This window comes from Eschrichtius robustus, chromosome 13 (genome assembly GCF_028021215.1).
Source record: "Eschrichtius robustus isolate mEscRob2 chromosome 13, mEscRob2.pri, whole genome shotgun sequence".
Taxonomy (NCBI): domain Eukaryota; kingdom Metazoa; phylum Chordata; class Mammalia; order Artiodactyla; family Eschrichtiidae; genus Eschrichtius; species Eschrichtius robustus.
The window spans coordinates 1,306,438-1,331,001 of NC_090836.1; the positions used below are offsets into that span (position 1 = coordinate 1,306,438).

The window sequence follows — 24,564 nt, forward strand, 5'->3', positions numbered from 1 at the left end:
AGAGGGAAAGGCTCAGCCTGTTGCTTCAGAATGTAATTAGCGCTGTATTTCAGCAACATTTTGACAATAACAGCTTCCCAACAATGCTGGGAATCAGCAGTGCAGACTCCCCGGTGCCACTGTCAGGGGAAGGGATGGTGAGGTCCATGTGCCCTGGAAACGGTCTGCTCCTGCCCACCCGCCCCCTCGCTCGGAGGCTGGCCCGGCTCAGGTTAGATGCACCCAAACCTTCTCAAAAGGCCCAGATACGGAGGCATTTCGGCGGGGAGAGGTGAGCTGGGAGCCGTTCCGCCGATGGAGCGACTCAGACACCCAGCCACCTCGGGGCCGGTCCCCCTCCGAGCCCTCTGTCCGCCGTCCCTTTTAGCTTCTGGGGTGAGACTTGCATCTCCCAGGGACCAGGACAAGCAGCTCCCACTTCCCACAGTGGAGTCTGGAAACTGCCGGAGGCCTCACGCTCAAGGGCAGCCTGACCCCTAAAGGAACGTGGCTTCAATCTGTGGACTCTGCTTTTTGAGACACTGGGAATGAAGCCAGCAGTTTGCTCATTTTTAGCAGTTAAACCATTTTCCCTTCATTTCTTGGCGGGGGGGCATCTCCCAGGGACCGCTGGTGTCTGTTTTTAAGACGGAGCTAAGACGGATGGATGATGGTGATAAGCCACGTGGGCTGTCCCTCCGCACACCTGGCCCAGTCCTGGGCTCCAGTCAGCTCAGGAAACCAGGGGCTGGGGCTTGCGTTGGGGAGGCTAGCTGGGCCGGCACAGGTGCACTTTTATTAGCCGAGTCTGCACTTCAGACACCTGTGCTCCCTTCACTGGGTGGATAACTCAGAGCTGCAGGTAAGACCCACGTCTCCCAGTGTATTTTCCTGCCTGTCTGCTTTTCTTCCAGGTCACATTTATCAGAAATGAAAGGGCGCTTAGCAGGACCCAGGGAACCTAACAAAGCTGCTCTGGTGAAAGGGAGTGAGGGGCTGGGAAGAAACAGACTTCAAAGTCCCCCAACACACACACACACACACACACACACACACACACACACGTTTCTCTGATGGGATGGAAAGGGGCTCAAAATCCAAAAGTCGGACCCCTGCCCGGGAAGCGCAGGATTGCAGAGCAGCTCCCAGCCAGGGCCACTCTGCCCCCAGGGCTCCCCTCCCCACCCAGGACTCGGTTTCCCTGCCCGCTCCCGCCCCCCTGCGCCTACTCACGCCAGCCTGGCCCCGCAGCTCTCTCCCTCGATGTCACCTCCAGCCACGTTTTCGGTGTTGACAGACTCGGTCTCACTGGTGGGCATGCTCACTGCAGGGTCGGGTTGAAGGGATGCAGAGCGAGGCGTGGAGGGAAGAGGGGAGAGAAGGGTTAGTCTGCAGCCCCCCGGCCGGGAGGGGAGGCCCTGGCAGCGCCCGGCCGGGTCCCATGTCCTCGACTGACACGCCCGCTGCTCGTCTAGGGTGACCCCTGCCACCCAGGACACTGTAAGTGGGACAGTGTGAGGAGACGCCTGGGAACACCGACCCGAGTCCCTCCTCTGCCCTCGACCCCATGCCCCCGGACGAGCTGCGCGTGCTTTCCCATTTGCGTCTGCTCCTTGCCGTAAAAAGAAAAGCTTTCATGACAGTATTTTATTTTTCTTATTTCTTTCCAACCCCCCTCCCCATTCTAAGGGGCCTCAACCCCACACTTAGGGCCCAGCCCGTCTGTGGAAAGGGCTTCTCTAGGGGGTGAGCCACTTGATGGATTTGGAGGACGGTCTGTCCCTTGTCCTGAGTCCTGCATGCTGGGTCCTGAGGCGATTCCGTCTAGGACAGAGCCTGAAGTTGAGCTCAAAGGGAACAGCCATTTCCAGCATCGCACGCAGGACTCAGGTCAGCACTGCAGACACAGGAATGAGGCGCCTCCGTGTGGGACCCACCAAACTACTGAGATGAGATGTGGCCTGAAGACAGATGGCAAGAACACCACCTCCCCACGGCATCCAGATGTTCCCAGCTCCACAGGCCAAGCTGGGACACAAACCGTCCACTATGGCCGACCCGCCCAGCCCATCCCCAGGCTCTTCCTGAGCTGGCAGGGGCTGGATTTCCAGGGCAGCCAGAGCTTTCTAGCTTGGAGCCCAGTTTGGTGGCCTAGAAGAAGCCGTTTCTTTTATTATTATCTTTTATCCCAAATAAAAGTTTATCTCAAAAGAATTCTTCTCCTCCTTTTTCATCTTCTATGGCCCTTTTAACATGACACACAAGGAGTTCCTTATTTTTCCCGCCCTTGTCCTTTAGAATGGCCGTCCCATCCTCGGTCATGGCTCAGCCCTGCTTGCAGGGCAGCAACCCTCATCTGGCGGGCAGGTCAGGAGGCCTTAGTGGCCACAGAACCTGCATGAGTGAGGGTGTGGCATCCGGTGACGTGGGACCAGTGACAAGTGCCCCTGGGGCTGCCACAGCCCAGGAACTGATCACGCTGTACGGATAATTCTACTGGTTGTACGGATGCTGCTGGATGTGGGACGTCCCCGGTTTCTTTTCTTTTGGATGAAGTCAAGTCGGGCAGGTGTGAGAGACTCATTCTGAGAATGTGGGAGACACAGCCGGAAAGCCCACGACTTCCCACACGCTTGACTGTCCTGTGTCCACCCTGGACTCCTTTTCCATAAACTTGGGTGAAAACAAATCCAGACATCATTTCAAGGAAGCTTGGTGCTGGATGGACTTTGGACATCGCCCAGCTTTCTCGTCACGGGACAGGGAAGTGAGGTCCAGGGAAGGGCCAGGTGCCCGGGTCACACAGTGGTTGGGGGCTCAGACTGGATCACAGGTGTCTCGGGCCCCCGCCCCGTGCTCACCTTGATGGCCCCCGGGCTACACCCCAGACAAGATGGGATTCCTACAGCCGAGCAGGCTCTGGGGGCATCACAGGTGCACGGGGAGCAGCCAGTGGTGCTGGATTTCACAGCGTTCACAGCTGGCACCTTCAGCGACCTTAACCTTGGCCGGCGCTCTTCAAAGGAAAGGCCCCAACAGGGCTCAGCCGTTGCTGGTTGTCACGCCTGCTGACTTTATACATTTGAAGGGACAACAAGGTGGTGGCTCCGGGTGGGACAGGCTATCCTCCCCTCGCACACATGCACACACACGCACGCGCACGCACACTAGAAGCGCGCTCCCGCCCTGCCCCGTGGGCACCCGCACATAATTTACACGCACGGGGGCATGCGGGATGTCACAATGGGTTTCTGGGGGGCGATTAGACCAAGCAAACTCCCCTTCCTTCTGATCAAGCAAGCCCGCCGGGCGCTTCCTTTCACAGACAAGACGTCTCAGAGTCGAAAACCAGGGGTAAGACGTGGACAGAGCTCAGGGTCAGCCTCAGGCAAAGAAAGAAACAGGGGACTTGGCGACCACACAGGACGTCCCGCTAACCTCCAAAAACAAACTAAGAGATAGTAAAAATTGATAAAACAGGTAAGAACACAGAACAAAATAGGACCCAAACCCCAAATCACATGAATTAACAACACAAAACAAACAATGGATCCTGGGGAGAAGGGGTCACTCCCGCAGAAACGTCTACACTGGCAGGTGGGTACTGATTTTGAGGAGACGGATACCCAGGAGGGTCCCAACTCATCCCTACTTGTTAGTGGGAATCCCGAAGATTTGGTCATGAGAGGAAAGGGTCAGGCTTGTTTTTACCCCATGTAAAGAGCCATCTCCGAAACACACGTGTCTTCACAATACAAAGCTTGAAACAACATGGATGGACCTGGAGGGTATTATGCTCAGTGAAATAAGTCAGAGAAAGACAAATACCATACGACATCACCTATATGTGGAATCTAAAAAATAGAGCAAACTAGTGACTCTGACAAAAAAAGAAGCAGACTCACAGATATAGAGAACAAACTAGTAGTTACCAGTTGGGAGCGGGACGGGAGGAGAGGGGAGATAGGGGTAGGGGGTTAATAGGTACAAACTACTATGTATAAAATAAATAAGCTACAAGGATATATTGTACAGCACAGGGAATATAGCCAGTACTTTATAATAACTTTAAATGGAATATAGTCTATACAAATATTGAATCTCTATATTGTACACCTGAAACTAATATGATAGTGTAAAGCAACTATACCTTAATAAAAAAAGAAAACAGTTTAAAACAATGCTTCGCACACCAAAACAAAAACAAAAACGAAAACAACCAACACAAAGCTTGGAATAAACAGAAACTTTACAACCAGTAGCATTATTTGTTCACTTCTCAAAATTCCTATACGAAAACAGTGCTGAGAGTTAAAGAGTTGAAATGGATGACTTAGCAAATTTCCCTTCTAGAAGAAGATACATGTCAGTTTAGAATGACAAGGGTCACTCAGGTGAGCGTCTCATTGTGAGGGGTCTTTTATTTGGCGGTGGGAGGGGTAACGGGCTGCCAGCCTCCAAGTCTGTCTGTCCACACAGACGCCTGAGGGGACAGCCCTGGCCGGCGGGGGCCCAGGTCATTGACCTGCTGCACAGAAGCTCATCCAGCTTTTGGCTTTGGCACCGATACTGTCCCATCTTGTTTGACTTCAGAAATAGCTATGCGATCACTTTAAAAATAATAGAAAGAGCCTGATAAAAACACGGCCTTTCCCTCTATAACTGAACTTGACCAGGCCTGGTGAGTCACGTGGGCACAGGTGGCAGCCGCCCGCGTGGAACGTGGTCGGAAGAGCCTCCAATCATGCCCTTGATGGTGGGCAGGAGTCTCTGGGGAGCTGCTCTTTGGGGTCAAGGTCTGGATTTAAAGGTTCCTTGCTTTAAATCACGGTTTACATCCACATATTAGATCCTATTAATTTGTGACAGTTTATCCCACAAGCACCTGACGGGGCGAAGATGGTCTGTGTTTCTATTTCTAAGGGGTTAGACAGAGGCCACAGCCGACTCGTTTAGGGACTTGTTACCCTAGAGATCGCCTTGGGTTCATCTTGGAAACTGAGAGTCCAGGCCGGCCGAGGCTGGGATTGCTAACGCTGGGCCCTAAGTCTCGGGGAGGCGGCAAGCCTGAGTCTCCCACTGGCCACTCAGATGACCTGTGGGTTGGAAACTGAGGCAGAAAGACGGCAGAGAATCCAGGGGCCAGGGCGCACCTTTCCTGTAAAGAACGGCCTCTGAGGAATGAAACGTGCTGTTGAGTGGACTCAGGAAGGATGCTGAGGGGAGGCTAGTTTCCTGACTTTCTAACTTCACCGTTACCAGGGATTGTGGATCAAATGTGGGTCTCTGGGCTGTCCTGTCCCTCGGCTTCTGCTGAGCAGATTCCGAAAGAAAATGAGATTTTCGTGAAAGAGTAATTAACAGCTGCCACTGCAGGTGGTGGAAACATAATTACATTTTTAGGAACATCAGTGAGCTGTACAAACTCCATCTTGCCAAGAACGGATTCTCTCCCCAAACTTCCACTCTTGGGGGCAACTTGCTTGTACGGCGCTTAGTAGGACCACGTTTCTGCATCTCGAGGGAGGTGGGGAGAGGGAAGGAAGATGACAGCAGTTGTGTGGGTCCTGGGGGGGTTGGTTTTCATAAGCTACTTCCACCACAGGATAATCTCAGACTGGAAACTGCGTGAACCATGCTGGGAGTGCACGGGACCCAAGTGGTCGTGGAGACCGGTGTCCTCAGGAGCACTGGGGTTCGCGAGCCCCCCGCGGGTTTACTCACTACATCTGGGGGCCCCCTGTCACACCAGCTGCCGCCCTACCCTCTGCCTCAGACCTTTCTGTGCATCGGGACTGACAGGACGGCCTCAGGGCAAAACTCCAGGTGAGAGATTGAGGGGCGGACGTGGGCGGAGGTGGGCAGGCCTGTGAGTCTGGAGCCTTCCGTCACCGTGCCAGCCTGACTTTGTCCGTGGGCCGGGGCGGCAGGAGCGGCCGGCCCCTCCTGGGACTGGCTGAGAGCAGAGCCCAGCACTGAGCTGGGAGCCGCACCATCGGGTGGAGGGATCCTCCGGGCGGCTCTTGGTGGAAGAGGCCTGGGGGCTCAGGGCCAGGCATCCCGGGGGTGTCAGGAGCCGGAGGAGCTGAGGGCATTTCTCCGCCAACCTGAACTTGCATTTCTCCAGGGCCGGCCCAACTGCCAATCCTGGGCGGGCCCGACGGCAGGATCTAGTTGCCAGCCTCCTACGAACTCACAGATGGAGCTAGAGAACTGACTTTGCCACTTACTTGGCCAGACACCCGTTTTATCATCTTTTTTGCATACAAGTGGTCTGATTAGTATTCTTTTTCCGAAAGTACTAATCGAAGTTATGGTTAACAAGCAAAAGGAGTCCTAATTTCCTGCCTCGCTGACTCCAACCTGGAATCCCAAACCCCCGTAATCGGGCTTCATCCTGTCTGTTAGGGCCACATGTGTCCCCTCAAAATTCACAGGTTGAAATCCTGACCCCTGGAACCCCAGAGTGTGGCTGTGTTTGGAGCTGGGAGGGACTTTAAAGAGGTGATTGAATTAAAACGCCATCACAAGGGTGGGCCCTAATCCCTTATGACTGGTGCCCTTATCAGAAGAAGAAATCTGGACACAGGCATGCACGGCGGAAGGCGGGAGGATACACCCGGGGGTGGGGTGGGGAAGAGGCCGTCTACACGCCAAGGACAGGGGTCCAGAGCCGTCTCCCCTCAGGGCCTCAGAAGGAACCAGCCCTGCCGACACCTCGATCTCAGGCTTCTCTGCAGTTGGGGAGATCCAGCCCACGGCCACTGGTGGTCTGAGGCTGCTGGGTGAAGGAGCTCTCTCCATGCGTCTCTGCCCAACTCAGGCTCTCAGGAACCTCCCTGGCACCCAGGTCTAGGAAACGCCAACGCTAGTCCTAGCCTTGGCCTCGCCACGGGGTACCTCCGAACCCTCGGCAAGGCACGTGATGGTTTGGGGGCCTCATTTTCTTCATCTCTCTCATGAATAAACTGAACTACAGGATGACTTGAAGGTCTCTTCTAAGGGAAAGAAAGAGATGGAGCAGGGGAGGAAAAGCAGATCGTAGAGAAAAGCGGAAAGAGGTGGGGAGAGAGAAAGCGAGATAGTGCCCAGCCGCGGGGCCCGTCTGGGTTGAAGGTCACGTCGCCCCCAGAGCCTCCTCTGCAGAGTCCTGCCCGCCCGGGGACCGGCAGGGCTGCCTCCACAGAAGCAATTAAAACCTGGTTGATTTTAAGCCGTCGGAAAGTGAATCTAAAACAGGATTAAATATTAAGAAGCCTAACAAAGTGGCCTTATTGAAAAGGCACAGTATAAGCTCGATGTGCCATCGTAATAATTATTATTTTATTGCCATAAACCAGAGGAGGCAGAAACGCCCGCCCCTGGTCTGCGGCCACCATCCGGAGGAGGAAGCCAGGCCGCTGTGCTCCCAGCAGGCCGTAAGCATCCAGCGCCCCCAAGCAGAAAACCTCTCTCCACCATCACGGCGCCAACGAGTTGGGCCACCTCAGCTACGATGGGGGTGCCGGGGAGGGCTGCAGCTGCACCAGGCGAAGGTCTGCACTTGGTACACGTCCCCCCTTCCTTTCCCACCTGGCCCACCTTCGTTGGGGGTGACGGGGCTGCGTGGACCATCCTCAGGCCCCTGGGACTCTGGGGAAACGGGAGGGGCTGGACACCCCCGAGGGAAACAGCTCTCTGCCACCACTGGGGCCGAGACAGGATCTTCCAGACCTGGGTGATGGTGGCCCTTCCGTGCAGGATTCCTCTGGAAACCCAACTGTTTTAGGCACAAAACTACTTTTAGGTTGCAGATGGCATTGTTCTAGATCACAAGGCCAGGTTTAGCGGAGGGTCACCCGTGCGGTGTCACATGCAAGGGACAGAGAATGGCTGTGTCCCCAATCCCCCTCCGGCCCAGCCCAGTGGTGTCTGCCAGTCACCCCTTCATTTTAGGGCCTTGAATTCTCTCGTCCCGGACGCATGAGAGGAACGCCAGTCATTTCTACCTGCAGGATCGTAATAACAGCTCGGTTTCCCACCACTCGCTGCTTGCCAGCGACTCCCCTGACACTTGACATGTATCATCTGACTCAAGCCTCAAAACAGCCCTGTGAGAGATTATATGTCCCCATTACATGTTCCCATTTCATAGATCAGGAAACTGAGGCTTAGCGAATGAAGCCACCTATTCAAAGTGAGCAGAGCATCTCATGAGATCCGGGATTCAGACCCCAGCTATATTGGATAAATCCATAAAGCCCTTTCCCAATCAGGAGAGAGGACGGGGCCTGTGGATGTGCTGGGATCACTGGGAGGGGGAGGAGGGCAGAGACTGCGGCGAGGGTCCTGGGAGAAGCCACACACTTTATAATCCTGCCCAGGGCACAGCTGGGTAGGAGCCTGGGCTCTGGAGTCAGGGGGCCCGAGTTTGGATCCTGGCTCTGCCACCGTGGAGCTCTGTGACCTGGGGCCTGTTATCTCCCTCCTCAGCGGCTCAGTTTCCCCACTGAGGCCTACATGTGTTGCAGGGCTAGAGAGGGCAGGCCAGCCCTTCCTTTTTACAGTGGAGACCGTGAAGGTCCAGAGAGGGTCAGTGACTTGCCCAGGGTCACACAGCTAGCTGGTGCTGGAGGTCGGGTCCCCTTTCCACCAGCTGAAAGCCTACCCTTGGTCATCCCAGCCGAGCACGGGGTCATCCCAGCCCCCGCCCCAAAGGTCCATGTGTCACACTTGTGCCCGGTCTGTGCTGCTCACAAGGGCCTACGGGGCTTAGGATCCTCTCTCACTTTCTCCTTCTTCTTGGGCTCCGTCTTCTCCTTCCCTGTTTTCTGCTGCTCAGGATAAATTTGGCTCGGGTCAGATTTCCCAAGGAGGCCCTACAGGGCGAGTGAGCAGTGCCGTCCTGATGAGGGCAGCACTTCTTCGGGAGGCCTCGGCCTTGCCTCTCCCCCGGCAGGAGAGCAAATTGTTGCCTAGCTTCCAGGCTGCCTCTGGGAATGGCGTTTTCCCTTCAGCTCCCAATCCCACAGTGCCTCCCAGATCCCACATCCCTGGAGGAGCTCAGGGCAGCGGTCAGAACACCCCCCGACTTGCCCCTTCGGCAGGAGGTCTTTTACTGTAACTGATCTCCCGGCTCCGCCTGTCGGGCGCTGGCGGCTGTCAGGTGACTCCGCGCCCTGGGGAGGACGCAGGCCCCGGTTCTCCCGCCACTTTAGTGGTCCACGGCTCCTTCGAGACGGTCTCAGCGGCATGGCAGGACCCACTAGAACCCTGCTCTGGGCAAAGCCCTGGGGGCCACGCTGCCCTCCCCGTCAGGACCACGTCCACCGGGGCGGCCGAGGTAAAGTTCTGGGACGGGGAAGGGCTGCGCCCTCGTTCTATGAAGACACCGGGAAGGTTTGGTTTAGATGAGGTGGTGAGGGGACCTGGTCTCTGTCTCCAAACACAGGAAGTCTTTTCTGCCTGCTCAGCAGGTTGGTTCTACAAGGACCAAGGAAAGGGGTGGAGGGCGAAGAGTCTGCCTGCGCATTGGAAACGTCCCCACGGCGGCCTGGCTGCCTTCAGGGACCAGGAGATGCCCACTCGCCTCGTCCCCTCGCTGCCTCCCGGATCCGGCCCTGCTCGAGGCCCTCCTTCTCCAGTGCCGACTCGGGAAGGCCTGCGGCCGGGTGACCCACGAGGGCCAGAGGGGACCCTGCCCCACAGCACACAAGCGAGGACAGCGGCTGGGCTCACACGGGACAATGTCTCCGCTGCTTCCACTGAGCCGCCCTGCCCTCCAGATCCGCCCTCTGAGGCCTGAACCCCATCAAAGGCGTCATCTAAGTCTTAACCTTAGAACTCTTCCAGAGTTTCTCAGGAGACCTGGGCTTGCTGGAGAGGCTGACTGCTCTTCTTTAGAAGAGAGAGATGGTTTGAAACCCAGGGACCAGGGACCACCGTCTCCACAGCCGCAGGCCCGGAGGCGCTGGCAGGACATGGGATGCCCATGTCAGAAATGACTTCAGGGGGGCTTCCCTGGTGGCGCAGTGGTTGAGAATCTGCCTGCTAATGCAGGGGACACGGGTTCGGGCCCTGGAGTGGGAAGATCCCACATGCCGCGGAGCAACTAGGCCCGTGAGCCACAACTACTGAGCCTGCGCGTCTGGAGCCTGTGCTCCGCAACAAGAGAGGCCGCGATAGTGAGAGGCCCGCGCACTGCGATGAAGAGCGGCCCCCGCTTGCCGCAACTAGAGAAAGCCCTGGCACAGAAAGGAAGACCCAACACAGCCAAGAATAAATATAAAAATAAATAAATAAATAAATAAATAAATAAATAAATAAATAAATAAAAACAAGTGCTTTAAAAAAAAAAAAAGAAATGACTTCAATGGGGGCCAACCTGGGTCGCCTGGGCCTTGCCACCCTGACACCGCTCCCCTCAGGGTCCTGGCTCCTATGAGGCTCACGCTGTGGGCTCAGTGGCCCAGGAAACCCAGAGGAGAGGAAAGGACACAGAAGTTCTGGTTTTCAAACGGTGTCACGGGGCACCAGGGGGCGGGGGCAGAGTGGGACATGGAACAGGCTTATCATGCGAGAAGGGGCGTGTGTGGTCCACGAGGTAAGCAGGGGCAGGGCGCTGGCGGGGGGACTTGGGCAGATTCAAGCGGCTCTATTACTTCTGCTGATCGCATTGCAGGAGAAATCCTTTACTGATGGTTCGCAAAAGAGGTGTGAAGACAGGGCATTTGCCTGATCCGGGGAAGCAGAAAGGAGATGCGGCCTATTTTTTATTCCCACGATACTGCGGGAGACCGAGCCCCCGGCAGATGGGAGGTCAGCAGGGTGAGGGCAGAGGGGCTGCAGGGCCGGCCGGGTGTGGGAGGAGACAGGAGACGGGCGGGGGGTGGGGAACAGGATGAGGATGTGAGCAGGGAGAGCCTCTGGGTTGCCTTCCAGCGCTGAGATTCTACCGCTGGACGCCTTCAAGGCAAAGACGACGTTTATCAGGATGCTGGCTCTGGGAAAGAAGACCAGAGACCGGCACGGAGAGGTCAGCTGCCGGGGGCGGAGAGAGGCCGTGCGAAGTCCTCACATGGTGGGCACTTTCCCCTTTGGCCGCCGGCTGCCCGGCCGAGAGGGACAGGACCAGAGTCTGCAAAACGAGGACACTCTCTTCCTGGCCCAGCCCCCATGATGCCAGAGCACAGCACTGGAAGAAAGGCAGGGCCAGCGGGGGCTCAAGGATCTATACAAAGCCGGGGTTATGTCAGCACCGCTTTCGCATATTAGGGAACTAAGGGCCGGGGAAGGAAGGGTTTGTGCGAGGTCACGGAGCTCTGAGTAGCAGAGCTGAGCCCAGGAACCAGGTCCCCCGTCCCCCCACCCCCTTCCTGTCACCAGGTGTTTCGGGCAATAGGGGCTGCCTGGCAAAAGAGGAAGTGGGTGGTCTTCACAGCCAGACAGGCTTCGGTGTGGGACCAGGCTAAGCCTCCTACTGGCTGTCTCGTCTTGGGAAAATCATCTGAACCCCATCTTCCTCATCGAAAAAACCGAGACCATAATACCGATCTTGGAGGGTTAAGTGAGGATTAAAGGTAATACAGGTCAGAGGAGGTTCTTCATCAGTAATAATTCTCTGTGTGTGCAACGCCCAGACGCTGGATGGATTTACTGGGGATCAAAAAGCAAAACGCGGGCCCAAGAGAAGGACCTCAGGACCACTTGTTTTGCATCTAAAAGGTCACGTGCAGTCTGAGCACTGATTGGTGATGTGCATGTGTTCTCGGCCGCTCCCCACGGTGGGCTGCAGTTACCACGTTCCCTTTGGGGCATCACCTCCAAGGCTGTCAGTCCTTCATGAATATTCATGATGTCCCTACTGTGTGTTAACAGTCACCTACCCTGACAGGGTCCCTGCCCTGGAAAGGCTTAACAGCTTGTGAGAAGGCAATTTGTAAAAACTGTGATTACTCATGAACAAAAGATTTAAGCAGGACTGGACAAAAGAGAGCTGCACTAACCCCCCCCTTGGTGCCCCTTTAATTCTCCTTTTTAACCCTAAACTGAAGCCAGGACCCACCAGAGACTGTGTTCTGTCCTCTCCACCTGTTCTCTGCCATGCCAGAGAGGCTGTGACCACACCTGGCCGCCATGGTGGTCCACCGAGCCTTACGCTGGATGCTTCTGTTTGGTCAGGATGAAATTTCATGGGCCGTGGACCCTTTGGGGATGGCACTGCTACAGAGGTCTGTAGCTCATCTGGAAAGAATTTTTCTTCTCTGAACCAGTGACACTAGTAGCAGAGTGATATGCGGCCTCAGTTCCAGTTTGGTTTTAAATAGATTTGGGGCTAAACATATTTTTTAATATGCAACAATTGGGTTAGTCTAATGACAAATGTCATCCCCTACCACTGCCAGAGAAGCACGCCACTTCCATTAGGAGTAATGCTTCCTGGCCAGATTAAGGCATGGAAAATAACTTTTGGTCATCAACAATTCCCTTCAGTTTCACTGATCTGATTAAACTTAGCAACAGAAAGAGGAATTTACAAATTAGATGCTGTTCTCTATTTATTACCAAAATGGCTGCTTTCCACTCCATCCAGGAGCTACAGTTGAGATCTCATTAAGTCTCAGCTGGTGATAACATTTAGCCCATAAATCTCCATCTCTGCCAGTGAATGAAATGAGCGTTCTGCCGAAGACCACATAATGGATGAAATCAAACCCCTGTCCCTTGGAAGGGAGTTGACCTTTTCAAGCCTTAAACGTATTCAGCTTTCCGGTCCTAAAGAAGCAGCTGGGAAGTTATTCTGGGTCCTCTCTTAACCCTTTCCCGACTGCCATGCGTAGCTGGCTAGCTGACCTCCCTGAGAGAAAAATAAAATAAGGATACTTCTGGCAAGTCTCTGGATGTATCTGAAGAAGAACGGGGAGAAGAGGCGGGTACGTGAAGAAGAAAATCGAGGAATAGTCCGTTTTCTCCCAGAAGTCAGAGAGGAGTGTTGACAGCCAAGAAACGGAAGATGAAAAATTAATTTGTGTGTCTGATTCATTATGTAGCCTCTGCGGGACCAGGTCTGGTCCTGTCTGGTTTTAGCCTGACATGGTCACAAGGCAGGTCCAGGTCATCTGTTGCCAATGGCAGAATTTCAAAGACTTCCAGGCCAGGACCCCACTTTTCTCCATTAATTTCCACCCTTTTCCTACCAGTATTCACTGACGGCCTATCTGCCAGGCTCCGGATAGTGGTGGGGATGCGAAGCTTCCCTCCCTTTCCAGGTGCACAACCCAACCCAGCCGGGGATAAGATGGATGAACAGGTACAACAGGTCACGTACATCAGTGCTGTGACACAGGTGTGGGATAGGAATTGTGGGAGCAAAAAGGAGGGGCGTGGGCGTGGGAAGGTAGAAGGGGAGGGGTGCCCGAGGAGGGCTGGGAGCAGGGCGGGTCCTAAGGCAGATGGTGGAGCTGGGCTCTCCAGGCAGGAGCGCAGGGTGGACCAGGCGCTGGGAGGGTCTTTCAGAAGGAGTAGCTCGCTTCCGGGGTTCAGGGGATCCTGCAGGAGACCCAGAGCAAAAGCTAATGTTGGTCAACTTCCGACTATAGACACAAAAGCCAGAGCTGGAAAGGGTCTCTGCAGCTGTCTGATCCAACCCCTCCTTTTACAAACAGGGAAACCGAGAGAGGCGAACTGCCCATCGGCTACTGGGCAGGGCCTGGAAGTCAGGTGGCCTGTCCTTCTCAGGCCCCTACTCTGTCTACAAAAACACAGCACGATTGTGCAAACCGGAAACCCTGGCCTCCAGGTAGGAGAGAAGGATGAGGGCCATTCACCTCCTACTGCTGTGCTCACAACTCTTCTAATCAAGGGGTGACTTAACGAATTGATAGAATCCATCCATTAAGGGATTATGGAAATTATAATTCAGGGAAATGATTTTATACCGTCTAAGAGGCTCAAGAAGAAGCTCTAGGGGCTTCCCTGGTGGCGCAGTGGTTGAGAATCTGCCTGCCAATGCAGGGGACATGGGGTCGAGCCCTGGTCTGGGAAGATCCCACATGCCGTGGAGCAACTAGGCCCGTGAGCCACAACTACTGAGCCTGCGTGTCTGGAGTCTGTGCTCCGCAAGAAGAGAGGCCGCGATAGAGAGAGGCCCGCGCGCCGCGATGAAGAGTGGCCCCCGCTCGCCGCAACTAGAGAAAGCCCTCGCACAGAAACGAAGACCCAACACAGCCCTAAATAAATAATTAATTAAAAACAACAACAACAAGAAGAAAAAACTTAACTATAGTAACATTAAAAAAAAAAAAAAAAAGAAGCAGCTCTACAAGTCTCACTGAAGCTTGGGGCCTTCCTGGTGAAAACCTAGGATGCTCTGCCTGACGGTCAGCGACCAACCAGCTCAGCTTCCCAGTCACTGCACAGTCGTGGAAGGAGCCGCGGGCAAGGGGGCTGGGACCCCCTACCGCTGGCCGTACTTCTCGCACCAAGAAGATGCTCGCCCCCCCAGGTGGTAGCACCGATCTTTTCCTCTGTCTCTACTGCACATAGCAGACATCACACCAAGCTTCTTGTCCCAGCCGGACCCGCTGGCTGGAGCAAGTATTAGTAAACACAATGAGACTAATTCTGAACGCTCCTGTCAGGAAAGGGGTCCTCAATTTCCTCCTGCCCATGTGTGAGTGTACGTGCCTGGTGTGGGTGCATGTGCTATTTTCAGAGAATTTTGTTAGCATAGTGACTGGCCTGATACTGGATACCATTATCCTATCTCAGGAGTCACTGAAATGAGGTATAAGGGTTGGGCCAGCTGATTTGAAGCTTCGAATTGGGAAGGTAAACAAAGGCTTTTCCCCTTAAAGCCAGCCTGTCAAGCATCTAATTAGGGCTTTTCACCTCATCAGCAAGTTGTTGAGAACAGATCTATTATCTCACCCCAGGAGCAGAGGGACAGACAAGTTCCAGGGCAGCTGTAATCATTCTTTAATAGCTTTTGGCCTGTATTTTTGTTTTCTCTTGACCTCTAGTCTCGGAGGGCTTGTGTGCCTGCATCGGGCACATTCTGAAGCCCTCTGAATAGGACTTAGGGTCTGTTAGTCAAAACCAGCGTTGTGCTTGGCAAGTCATTTTTAGAACATGTATTTAGGAACCATCAAAAGCTCTTCTGTCTGGACGTTTAAAAATATCTTAATATCCTTACTTTTTTGTAAAAAAAAAAAAAAAAAAAAAAAAGCCTAACACTGAAGAACCTTATTGAAATTCAAATGTATATTTTTGGAGAGGATAAAACTTTCATCACAGCTCTGTCTGGTGAGTTTCCCCTGCAGACCTCTTTGCAGGGGTAAGTTTGGTCAGTCTGATGAACTCATATGAATTAAGTCTAAATTGCAAAAAGTGTATATTTTCATGAAGCTGAGTAAACGGCTTTCTTTCTTGTCCTAGCCTACTATCTGGACGTCATTGGGTACAGGACAGTCTACTGACCCCCCGCCTTCCTTGATGACCTCTACAGGACACTGTCCACTCGGGGACCGCATTCTGAGAACAGGGTCTTAAGGGCAGACACAGTATTCTTGCTCACCCTCTCCTTGGAGGAGGGGTGTGCTGACCGTCACCCCGGTGTGGATCCAGACCAGGGGCAGGAGGAGGGAAGTTTACTGTCTTTGCAGTGAAGCCCAAGTACAGGCTTAACGTCGGGGGGTCTGGACACCAGCAAAACCTGCTTGCTCTGTTCCGGGAGGGCCTGCCAGGTTCCGGCTGGGCTACCTCTGAGCACGTTGCGTGACCTGTCCTGAGACAGTGTTGAAACCTACGTGTCTGTTTAGAGGAAGTGGACCTGTAAGCACCATAAGCAGGAGGAAAACCTGCCCTTGTCTGTCTTCAGAAATGAGCCAGGCTTGCAGGAAGCAGACCCATGACAACCAGCGCCCACCCGCATGTCCCCGCACTCACAGGGGGCCACGCGTTTCCCCACGGAGGCTGGGCCACAGACTCGGTCACCCCACGGCGGCCGGATTCTGTGGTTTCTGATTCTGACGGAGCCGCGCACTTGGCTACAGCAGGAATCCGGGGCCTCGCACGGGGGTACAGAAAGATCACTGCGATGGACTGAACGTGTGTGTCCCCCCCAAATTCACGTGTTGAAACCCTAATCCCAGTGCGATGGTGCTTGGAGGTGGGGCCTTGGGGAGGCGATTAGGGTATGAGGGTGGAGCCCTTCTGAGTGGGATTCGTGCCTTAGAAGAAGAGGCCAGAGCACTAGCAGCGGAGGAAGCGGGCCATCTGTGAGCTGGGCAGAGGGCCTCCCGAGGACGTGGCCATGCTGGGCCCCGATCTCAGACGTCCGGCCTGCAGAGCCGTGGAAGCCGATGTCTGCTGTCTAAGCCCCCGTCCGTGGAGATGTGTCACAGCAGCCCCGTGAGGGCAGGAGCGACACCTAACGTGGCCCCCGCCGCCAGCTGTCCCTCTCCCCCCGCCTCTGCCCAGCCTCACTCCGTCACTCGCCTGCTGTGTGAGAGTCCATCCACCCGCTGCGGGACCAACCCCTGCGGGACCACCCTCCTCGGGGCAGCTCCCAGGGGGCAGTGCTCTGCTGCTCCCGACCCGGCCCCAGCCCTGCCCCTCGAACCGCGAGGCCCAAACACAAAGTGACCACCAGCCCAGGGTCACAGCAGGCACGATCGCTGCTTAAGACGATGGGGTCCTTCCTGTTCCACGGAAGCACAGAGCTCTCCTGGCAGCACTGCAGCTGCCACAGAGGCCCGGGCACGTCCATCTGATGAAGTGACCCAGAAGGACGGAGCCCTCACAGCCCTGCGTTTGGGGCTGTTACTCTTATTTTTCCATCAGCCACTGAGTCATAAGGGCAGGGATCAGATGAGGGGGAGCCACTGGGATTCTACGCAGGGCACCTTCCGGGTAAAGTCACGGATAGAGACAGGCTTCAGCCCCCAGGTGTGTCCATCTGTTTGCAAAGCTTTACAAGAAAATCACAGCAGCGCTTTATTGGGTGGCTACCTGGGCGGGCTGAGTGGGCGGATCCATTTGCCAGTGGGTTTGGTGGCCTCAGGGAGGTGACATGAGCCCCCATGGTGAGGCTGTTGCTGGTTGGAGACCCGCCCCCCCCCCACCCCCCGCCCCGTGGGCCAGGATCCTGAGACCGTCAGAGGTTCCGCCGAGGTGACCCTGCGGCCACATGATCCCGCAGCACTGAAGGTGGTTACATCACATTCCTCCAGATGCACACGCCGGGGCAGGACAGGGGCTGGTCGCTGCCCTGGGGCACCCCTCCCTGCAGCCTCCTGGCCGACCAACACCCTCCTCTAACCAAGTTCAAGGAGTCCCGAACCGAAGGAAACTCCGACGGGTGGTGCCATTGATGTGCCCCCTTTCCAAGCACAGCTGCCCTCAGACCACTCCAGGCGGGCGGCTTCTGACCTCAGCGAACTTTCTTCTGCCTGAGCAAGATGTTGCCACGACTCCCTTTCACGCTCCAAACACAGTCCTTACAATCGTAAAGCTCATCTCTCCCTGCTTTTAAAATCACACTCAGGGCCCTTTAGGGTAATGTTTAAGATCAGATTTTCCACCCCCCGCCCTGCCCTCCTTCCCTCCGTCCACCCCGCTCTGCGCGTTAGACTGAGGGTGTTACAGATGCTACGACGAAGGCGTTAGAGGGACCTCTCCCAGCCGCTTCTGGCCGGAGAGGCAGGGGGGTCCCTGCACCGCCAAGGGTGGGGCCGAGGAGGGGTCCGGGCAGCGCTGGACTCAGGCCCACATCCCCGAGGTCGGGGGCAGCGTACAGGCTGTGGGACAGGACACGTTACCTTCTCTGAGCCCAGCAAATACACTGTAATCTTTTAGCAATTTCAAAGGCAAAGACACTATTTTGATAGAAACGCATATCATTAATAGCAGCACTTCTTCCCTTGTATTTGTTTCAAAGGGCAAACTACAAAGTTGTGAAGATCAGAATATAGTTTCTGAGCCATGGGCCTACCTTTTCTGTGAATCTATTAGGTGGCCAGTCCCTTAACAAGCCCGTCTCGTCCACTTTGCTCTTGACTGGACTTCCCTGCAGCCCCGGCCTCTGGACATGCCTCCTGGCTCCATACCCAAGCATCTCTCATTCAGTTCCTCACATGCTTCTATTTTACCCTCTGTCTTGTTTTTTCAGATGCCCAGTCCCCGGCCCCCTCCCCCTAGAACCGGCCCACCACCATGTCCACGACGGAAGGCGGCAGGCTCCGTTCTGTCCTCTGAGGACAAGGCTGAGGATGAGAAGCAGACCCCAGGCTCCTCCAGCCACCAAGAACGAGAGCAGGGGAGGGACGCCAGGCTTCAGACTGACTTCATCCACATTAGGGCTCGTGAGAACCCTGGCGGAGACTCTGTCCATTGGGGCAGGCAGTACATTGTGCTCTTCCCAAAGCTCGGGCAGAAAGAGGGGGTAGATGGGCCTCGTCCACCTGATCTGCTCCAGCAGCAAAGAATTCTCCATCAGGGCAGGACAGGGAAGCAGCACACCTGGCCTCAGAAAAGAGCAGGATAGCTGTGTCTCTGTGGACGGCCACCGAGTGCTGCGCGGGCAGTGGACACACAAGTTTCTACGAACACGTGAGAAACACGCTCCCACCCTCCGTCGTGAGCTGGGCTCCACCGTGACCAGCGTGCAGACCGGAGCCCAGAGCCGGCTCCTGTGCTTCGCAGCAGGTGTCGACGAGGCTCCCAGGCCAGCTCACTATTCACACACCGCTGGGTGCCACGGACCATCCCCCGTCCACGATCCGTCAGCAGCGGAATGGACGCTGCCGGCGTCTTTCCAGGAAGACTTTCAGCAGCATCGCCGCTCACTGCTGTAACCCATCTAAGGCCTTGTCGTCCAAGTTGCAAAAACTCCTCAGCAGAGCGTGAAGGCCTCCTTGTTCTGGCTGTGTGTGTGTTTTAATTTTGTGTCCATTCCTTGAGCAGAGTTATCAGAAAGCAAGTCGTGGAAGGCTGTATTCAATCCATCTCCGAGACGATGGAGGCGGGCCTGCTCTCTGCTCACATCCAAGTCATCTTCCTTCTCTCTCCACCTGCTCCCCCTCCTAGATTCCCACTTAGAGCTCAGGTACCAACGAGCAGGAACGCACAGAGCCCGGCCGGGGAGCACGCGCACAACCGGCAGGACCTACGCCCACGCACAAGGCCACTGTGTCCGCACGTGCGTCGGGATACACGTGCGCACATGTGTCCTGCGCCCTCCTGGCCTCTGTCAGGACACAGCGATGGACACCCTGCTTCCCCGTCAGCCCCCGGAGCCTCAGCGGGTCTCTCTCCTCCCTCTGGGCCTGGGAGCCTTTCTAGCCTCCCGCCCTTATCTGCCTGACCCCGCTCAGCAAGCATCTCGGCTATTTAGCCTGATTGGTCCCTTGGTCAGAAACGTCCCGATTCAAATGTGCGCAACCTCAGGAAGGGGGCCCGCAGGAGGAGGAGAGAGTGGTGGGGGTCACAGAGACGGGGGGTAGAGGCGGTGCAGGGCACTTAGAGTCACATTCACCCCACAGCCCAGGCACCGGGGGCTGGTGAGCGCTCAGAGTCCCACCCCAGAGCTGCCAGATCCGAGGAGGAGCCCAAGACCTTGCGTTTCCAGCAAGTTCCCAGGTGATACTGGTGCATCACCTGGTGCCCAGTTCCCTGGGCTGGTCCAGGGCCCACGTGACAGAACTGCCGGGTGTATCCGATGAGCCTGAACTTCCTTGATTCATCATCTTTCTGACACTTGAGAGTCAATATCATCCATCACTCTCATGACTGTCCCAGCAACCATCTGCCCCGTGAAACCCCAGGGGAGGGATTGGGCTCAGTTTCTAAAACCTAAAGCTATTCTGCCAGTTTCCTCCGGGTTTCCCCAACCTTCCCATTTAGCACCTTCCCAGATCTTTGAGTCTAACCTCCGCGAGAGAAACCTATGGCTCTTTTCCCTGAGAAAGCGCAGTGGTCCTTGGAAGGGGGGAGGGAGAGCCTGCTTTCCAGGTGGTGGTGGGGGAGATGGTCCCCTGTGAATAAGCCTGGAGCAGGACTCCCGCCCCCGACCCAGGGAGCCGGAGCTGGGAGGAGGATGTCGGATTTAAAACAAACAGCCCGGCTGAGCCAAGTTTCCACCGTCCCAGGACCAGAGGCTCTAGGAGGACTAGGAGGCTTTGCTCCACACGTGGGACTGATTTCTGAGAGCAGAGGAGGACGGCCACCCACGAGACCGTCAGCACGGGGCGGGAAAGCCCCTGCGCCTCGCCGCGCCCCCCGCCTCGCCCAGACCCCGGCCCCGGACGGGGAGGCCGCTCACTGTTGCGGGGTTTCTCCTCGTCCAAGCCCTCGTCCTCGTTCTCAGGGTCGATGTCCTCCGCCTGCGTGATCCAGTCCAGGTAGCCCTTCAGGTCCTCCTCCAGCTGCTGCTTCTCCCGCAGCTTCTGGAAGTCGCCCCGGGCCTTGGCCTTCTCCCTCTCTTTGGAAAACTCTCTGGCGAGAGGGCGGAGGAGCAAGAAGAACAAAGCGTTAGTTGCTTCGCGTGGGAAGCCGCCGGCCGCACCCGCGCTGCACAGACCGCTCCCCCTGTCCCGGGTCTGATCTGCTCTCACGAGAGAGGATGGAGTCACTGGGGCGGGGCGCTCCCTGACTCGGGACACGAGCGTGGCGTGGACCGAATCCACTTCCCTTCCGCCTGGGCCATGATGGCAAGCTCTGCCTCTTCATGACAAACGTTCTCCAATGACCTGGAAAGGCCTTCCGAGCAGTAACCCGGCGGGACCCCCGCCATATCCCCGGGAGACGAGGAGTTGGGGTCGAGCTGAAGCCCACTCCCAGCACTGGCTCTGCCAACCCTGATGCCTCCTCAGTGGCTCAAAATCGGCCACGGTGGGGATACGTACACCACGGAACTCGTCAAATGTTACCAACCAGGGCTTTTCCCCGCAGAGAGCCAGTTGTTAATGTCTACCAGGACACCACTGATGTCAGATCCAGGACACCTCACCTCCTCACCCCCCCATTCTCATTTCTAGGGTTCGTTCTGCCCCGTTCAGCAAGCCTGGAGGAGTTTCTAATCTAGAGAATGTCCTTTCCCACATGGAGGGAGACAGAAGAGGATTCCAGACACAGGAAAATGTCCTGGGGGGTGCCCTTCGGGTTAAAAAAGAAATCTAATCAGAATGGAAAAATACATAAAATCAAGATGATATAAAAGTTAAACGAGGCATTCAATCTAAAGCAATGATGAGTAGAAACTAAAATTAAGCTGGGATTTGCTGGAAGAAGAGCTTATTGAAAAATTTTAGAGAGTGTCTGTTTCTTTCCTATTTTCTATGATTCTGTCCTTATTTTCTCTCTGACCTTGAATTCACTTTCTGAGCCAGGAGGGACCTGGCAGCCAAGAGGGGAGTCAGGGAGGCTGGTTCTCACTCTCAAAGCAAGTCTGTGCCTTTTCTTCTGAAATAGATAGGAGCAGCCTGCCTCTGACCTCTTGTCTCTGGGAAATGGGGCTCCTGGTGTGTGTGTGTGTGTGTGTGTGTGTGTGTGTGTGTGTGTGTTGGGGGGATGCACTGGGCCTCTTGGTTTCTTCCTAGAGACGTGACTCCTCCTTCCCTCAGCAGTTGAGGCCTAGTTCAGGGTGGGAGGCCGCAGAGTCCACCTGAAAGGGATTCCTTGCACGAGCCAGACACTCCATGGGAGGGCCCCGTGGAAGGAAGGACACACTGACAAGCCATGGGGCAGGAAGGCTCAGCCCCGGAGCCCCTGCGCCCGCCGTCCAGGATCTGCATTCACTGCAGCCGTGGCAGGAGCACAGACCTCGGCCGAGACTCTTTATGGTGAGGGTCGGGCCGGGAGGGGTCTGGGGGACGTTCTCACCGGGAGCCGTGGGCTCCCGAGCTACGAGTTCTCTTTGACTGCTGCTTTGACGACGCTCTGGTTGGGATGGAATGTTCTTCTTCACTTTGATTGACTCCAGTTCGAATCGGACCGACCTTGCTCTTTCTTGGGCTTCCTGGCAGCTGGCGGCACCGTCCCTTCCTTCCCAGGGACACGGGGCTGCAGTGACAGCTGACAGTGTGGACGGAGGCCTTGCCTCCATGGCGGATGGGCCCGGAGGGAGTACCCAGCTCTCCGCACCCGCCACTCCTCCCGGGGCTGCGGTTCGCCACCCGGAGAGTCCCTTCACAGAGCGGCCCCCCCCTGCAACCCCCAGACTGCAGCTCCAGGTGTCCCCCAACCGCCCTTCCACCTCCACACACTTGAGAGCTCCATGCCTTGTGCAGCGGGTTCGGGTGGAAGGGTGACTGAGTAGCTAAGGGTCCGTGCTTCTCCTGGAGCTGGGATCAGACCAGAGCCGGGAAAGCTGACCCAGCCGTGCGTCACAGGACCTGCTCCGCGGAACGAAGTCTCGCCACCCGTAACCCACGGCCTCTGGGAACCAAGACAGACATCCAGGAGAAGAGGAAATGAGGTTTCCTGGGGTGCGAGGGGCTTCGAGAGGCAGCAGAGCCAGGAACCCGCGGAGCGTGGGGCACAGCCTGGCCCGGGCCGGGAGGAGGTGAGGGGCTCCCTCTCCGGGCTCCACGCAGCAGGGACGTGCAGGGTGGCAGCGCCCCGCTCTCTTCGTCTCCTCGCTGGGCGTCCCACGCGGCCTGGGCCCAGGGGCTGGAGCCGGCTGCCCGGTCAGTCGCGGCGGGTCTGCGCGAAGGCAGGAGCACGTCCTGTGCGCGCAAAGGCCGACAGGACAAATGCGCATGTGCGGAGAGCCCCGGCCGGGTGCGCACTTGCTCCGCTCGCAGAGGGTGGCCGTGTGAGGGGTCCGTCGGCCGGGCTCCAGGCCCCACGGTGACCGGTGTGGCTGGTCCTCGTCACCCACGGACTCGGCGTCTGCAGACCCGCCTCCCCGCGAGGCCTTCTTCGTCACACCACCCACACCGCGAGCCCTCGCGGTCACTGCGCACGCGCAGAAAGGCGGGACCTGGGGTCACGTTCCCGGATGAGGTTGGATGAGCGGCCGCTCGCCTCCTTGGTGGTGCAGCTCATTCTGTGAATAAGAGCCTTTTTACAGCCCATTTCTGCATTTTGTGCTTTCTGTTGGTGATTTTTCTGATTAAAACGGCCCCCGAGCATGGAGCTGCCGTGCAGTCTGTGACCCCCAAGGGCACGAGGGCTGCGAGGTGCCTCACGGGGCAGGTCCGTGTGTCCGACAAGCGGAATCCAGGCCTGAGTTACGGGCTGTGGGTTGAGAGCTCGGTGCGAACGGATCAACACCGTGCCTTGAACGAGGCGACTTCACACAGATGCACACACACCGACAGCTCGTGTACTGACGGCAGTGTCGTGTCCAGAGCCTCGCAGGAACCTAACCCCACATCCCCTGAGGACAGAGGCCGCTGTTCACGAATCCAGGGCTGGTGGGCACTTCGTGGAACAAGCCTTCCAGGAATCATGCGCGTCTCCCCTGCTCCAGCCACGAGGCAGTGTGTCCGGGCACTTCTGCTTCCTCGGGACCTGGATGTAGCGTCTTAACTGTGGCCCGTGGTCAGGGATGCTTTCAGGTTGTAAAATGCCCACCCTCAGGCCCTCTGCCCCATCTCCCCGGGGGAATGAGAGCCGGGCACCCACCCTCTGAGAGGTCCCGGGCCCCTTGTCACCTGAAGACACACGTCTTCTCTGTCTGCAACCGCTTAAAACCAAAAAGTAACCAGAGTCCAGGGTCCAGGGACTTTCACCCGATGGCACCTTCTAGTGCAGCTTCCAGGATCTTGTGGCTGCGGTCACTGTAATTCTCATGGCTAGAGGCTGAGCTCTCTGGAGGGGAAGATCATATACTCTGGTTCTTATCTGACTAATTAATATCAGTCCTACGACACGTGAGGATCAAGAGACGATGACCGTGGAAGCGTTTGGAAAAAATCCACGAGATGCACATTTACACGGACGCCTCCAGGCTCAGCAGGAGTGGGTTTCCAGACAAAGGACGGCCATCCCTCTGATGACCCAAATCTCTGAATTCCGCCTTTAAAATGGAGGCTTTGCAGGGTGTCGCTCTCCCTGCCTTCCTGAGCAGACGACCCCAAGCGCACCTGAGCCCTTCCTCGGTGACAGCAGGGTGGAGTTCACGAGGACAGTTACCGTGCTGGGCTCTGAAACGATGATAATACCCTAAACTGGTGGACGCAGGGTGTCGGCCCCCAGCTCCAAATGCTCCAAGACTGCAGTGCTGCTGGGGGAGCTCTGTTCTCCCTCGAGGGCTGTTATGTCTGCAGGGCCGCTGGCCCCCAGCTCGGGACCTGTCCGCAGCCTGCGGGGCTGGGAGTCCCCAGCTTCCTCTGGGACCCCTGGGCCGGTCCCCCCGTCCTTACTGCGGTTCCCACCTGTCTCCTCCCAGGTCTTGGCTGTCATCTGAGGACACGGGATTAACCAGGCCGATGGGCTTGGGGACGGTGGAGCTTGGGGGACGGGGACAGAGGCCGTGGGTCCACATGGCGTGGGTTTAATCTCAGATCCTCCAGGCCCCACCGGTGAGAACTGGGGGAGTTCCCGCACGTAACCTTCACTCTTCTCCTCTGTGGAGGTGACACCCGCTTGGCCCCAGCTCGC

At 56.4% G+C, this 24,564-nt stretch overlaps 1 protein-coding gene across 1 annotated transcript in view; it reads right to left on the reverse strand.

Annotated features, from left to right (window-relative positions):
- Positions 1-24,564, reverse strand: part of CACNA1C (calcium voltage-gated channel subunit alpha1 C) — a 447,611-nt gene that overhangs the window by 138,588 nt on the left and 284,459 nt on the right. The window contains 2 exon segments of the mRNA XM_068562083.1: positions 1,213-1,303; positions 20,279-20,451. Of these exon segments, the coding sequence (XP_068418184.1) occupies positions 1,213-1,303; positions 20,279-20,451 (264 nt within the window).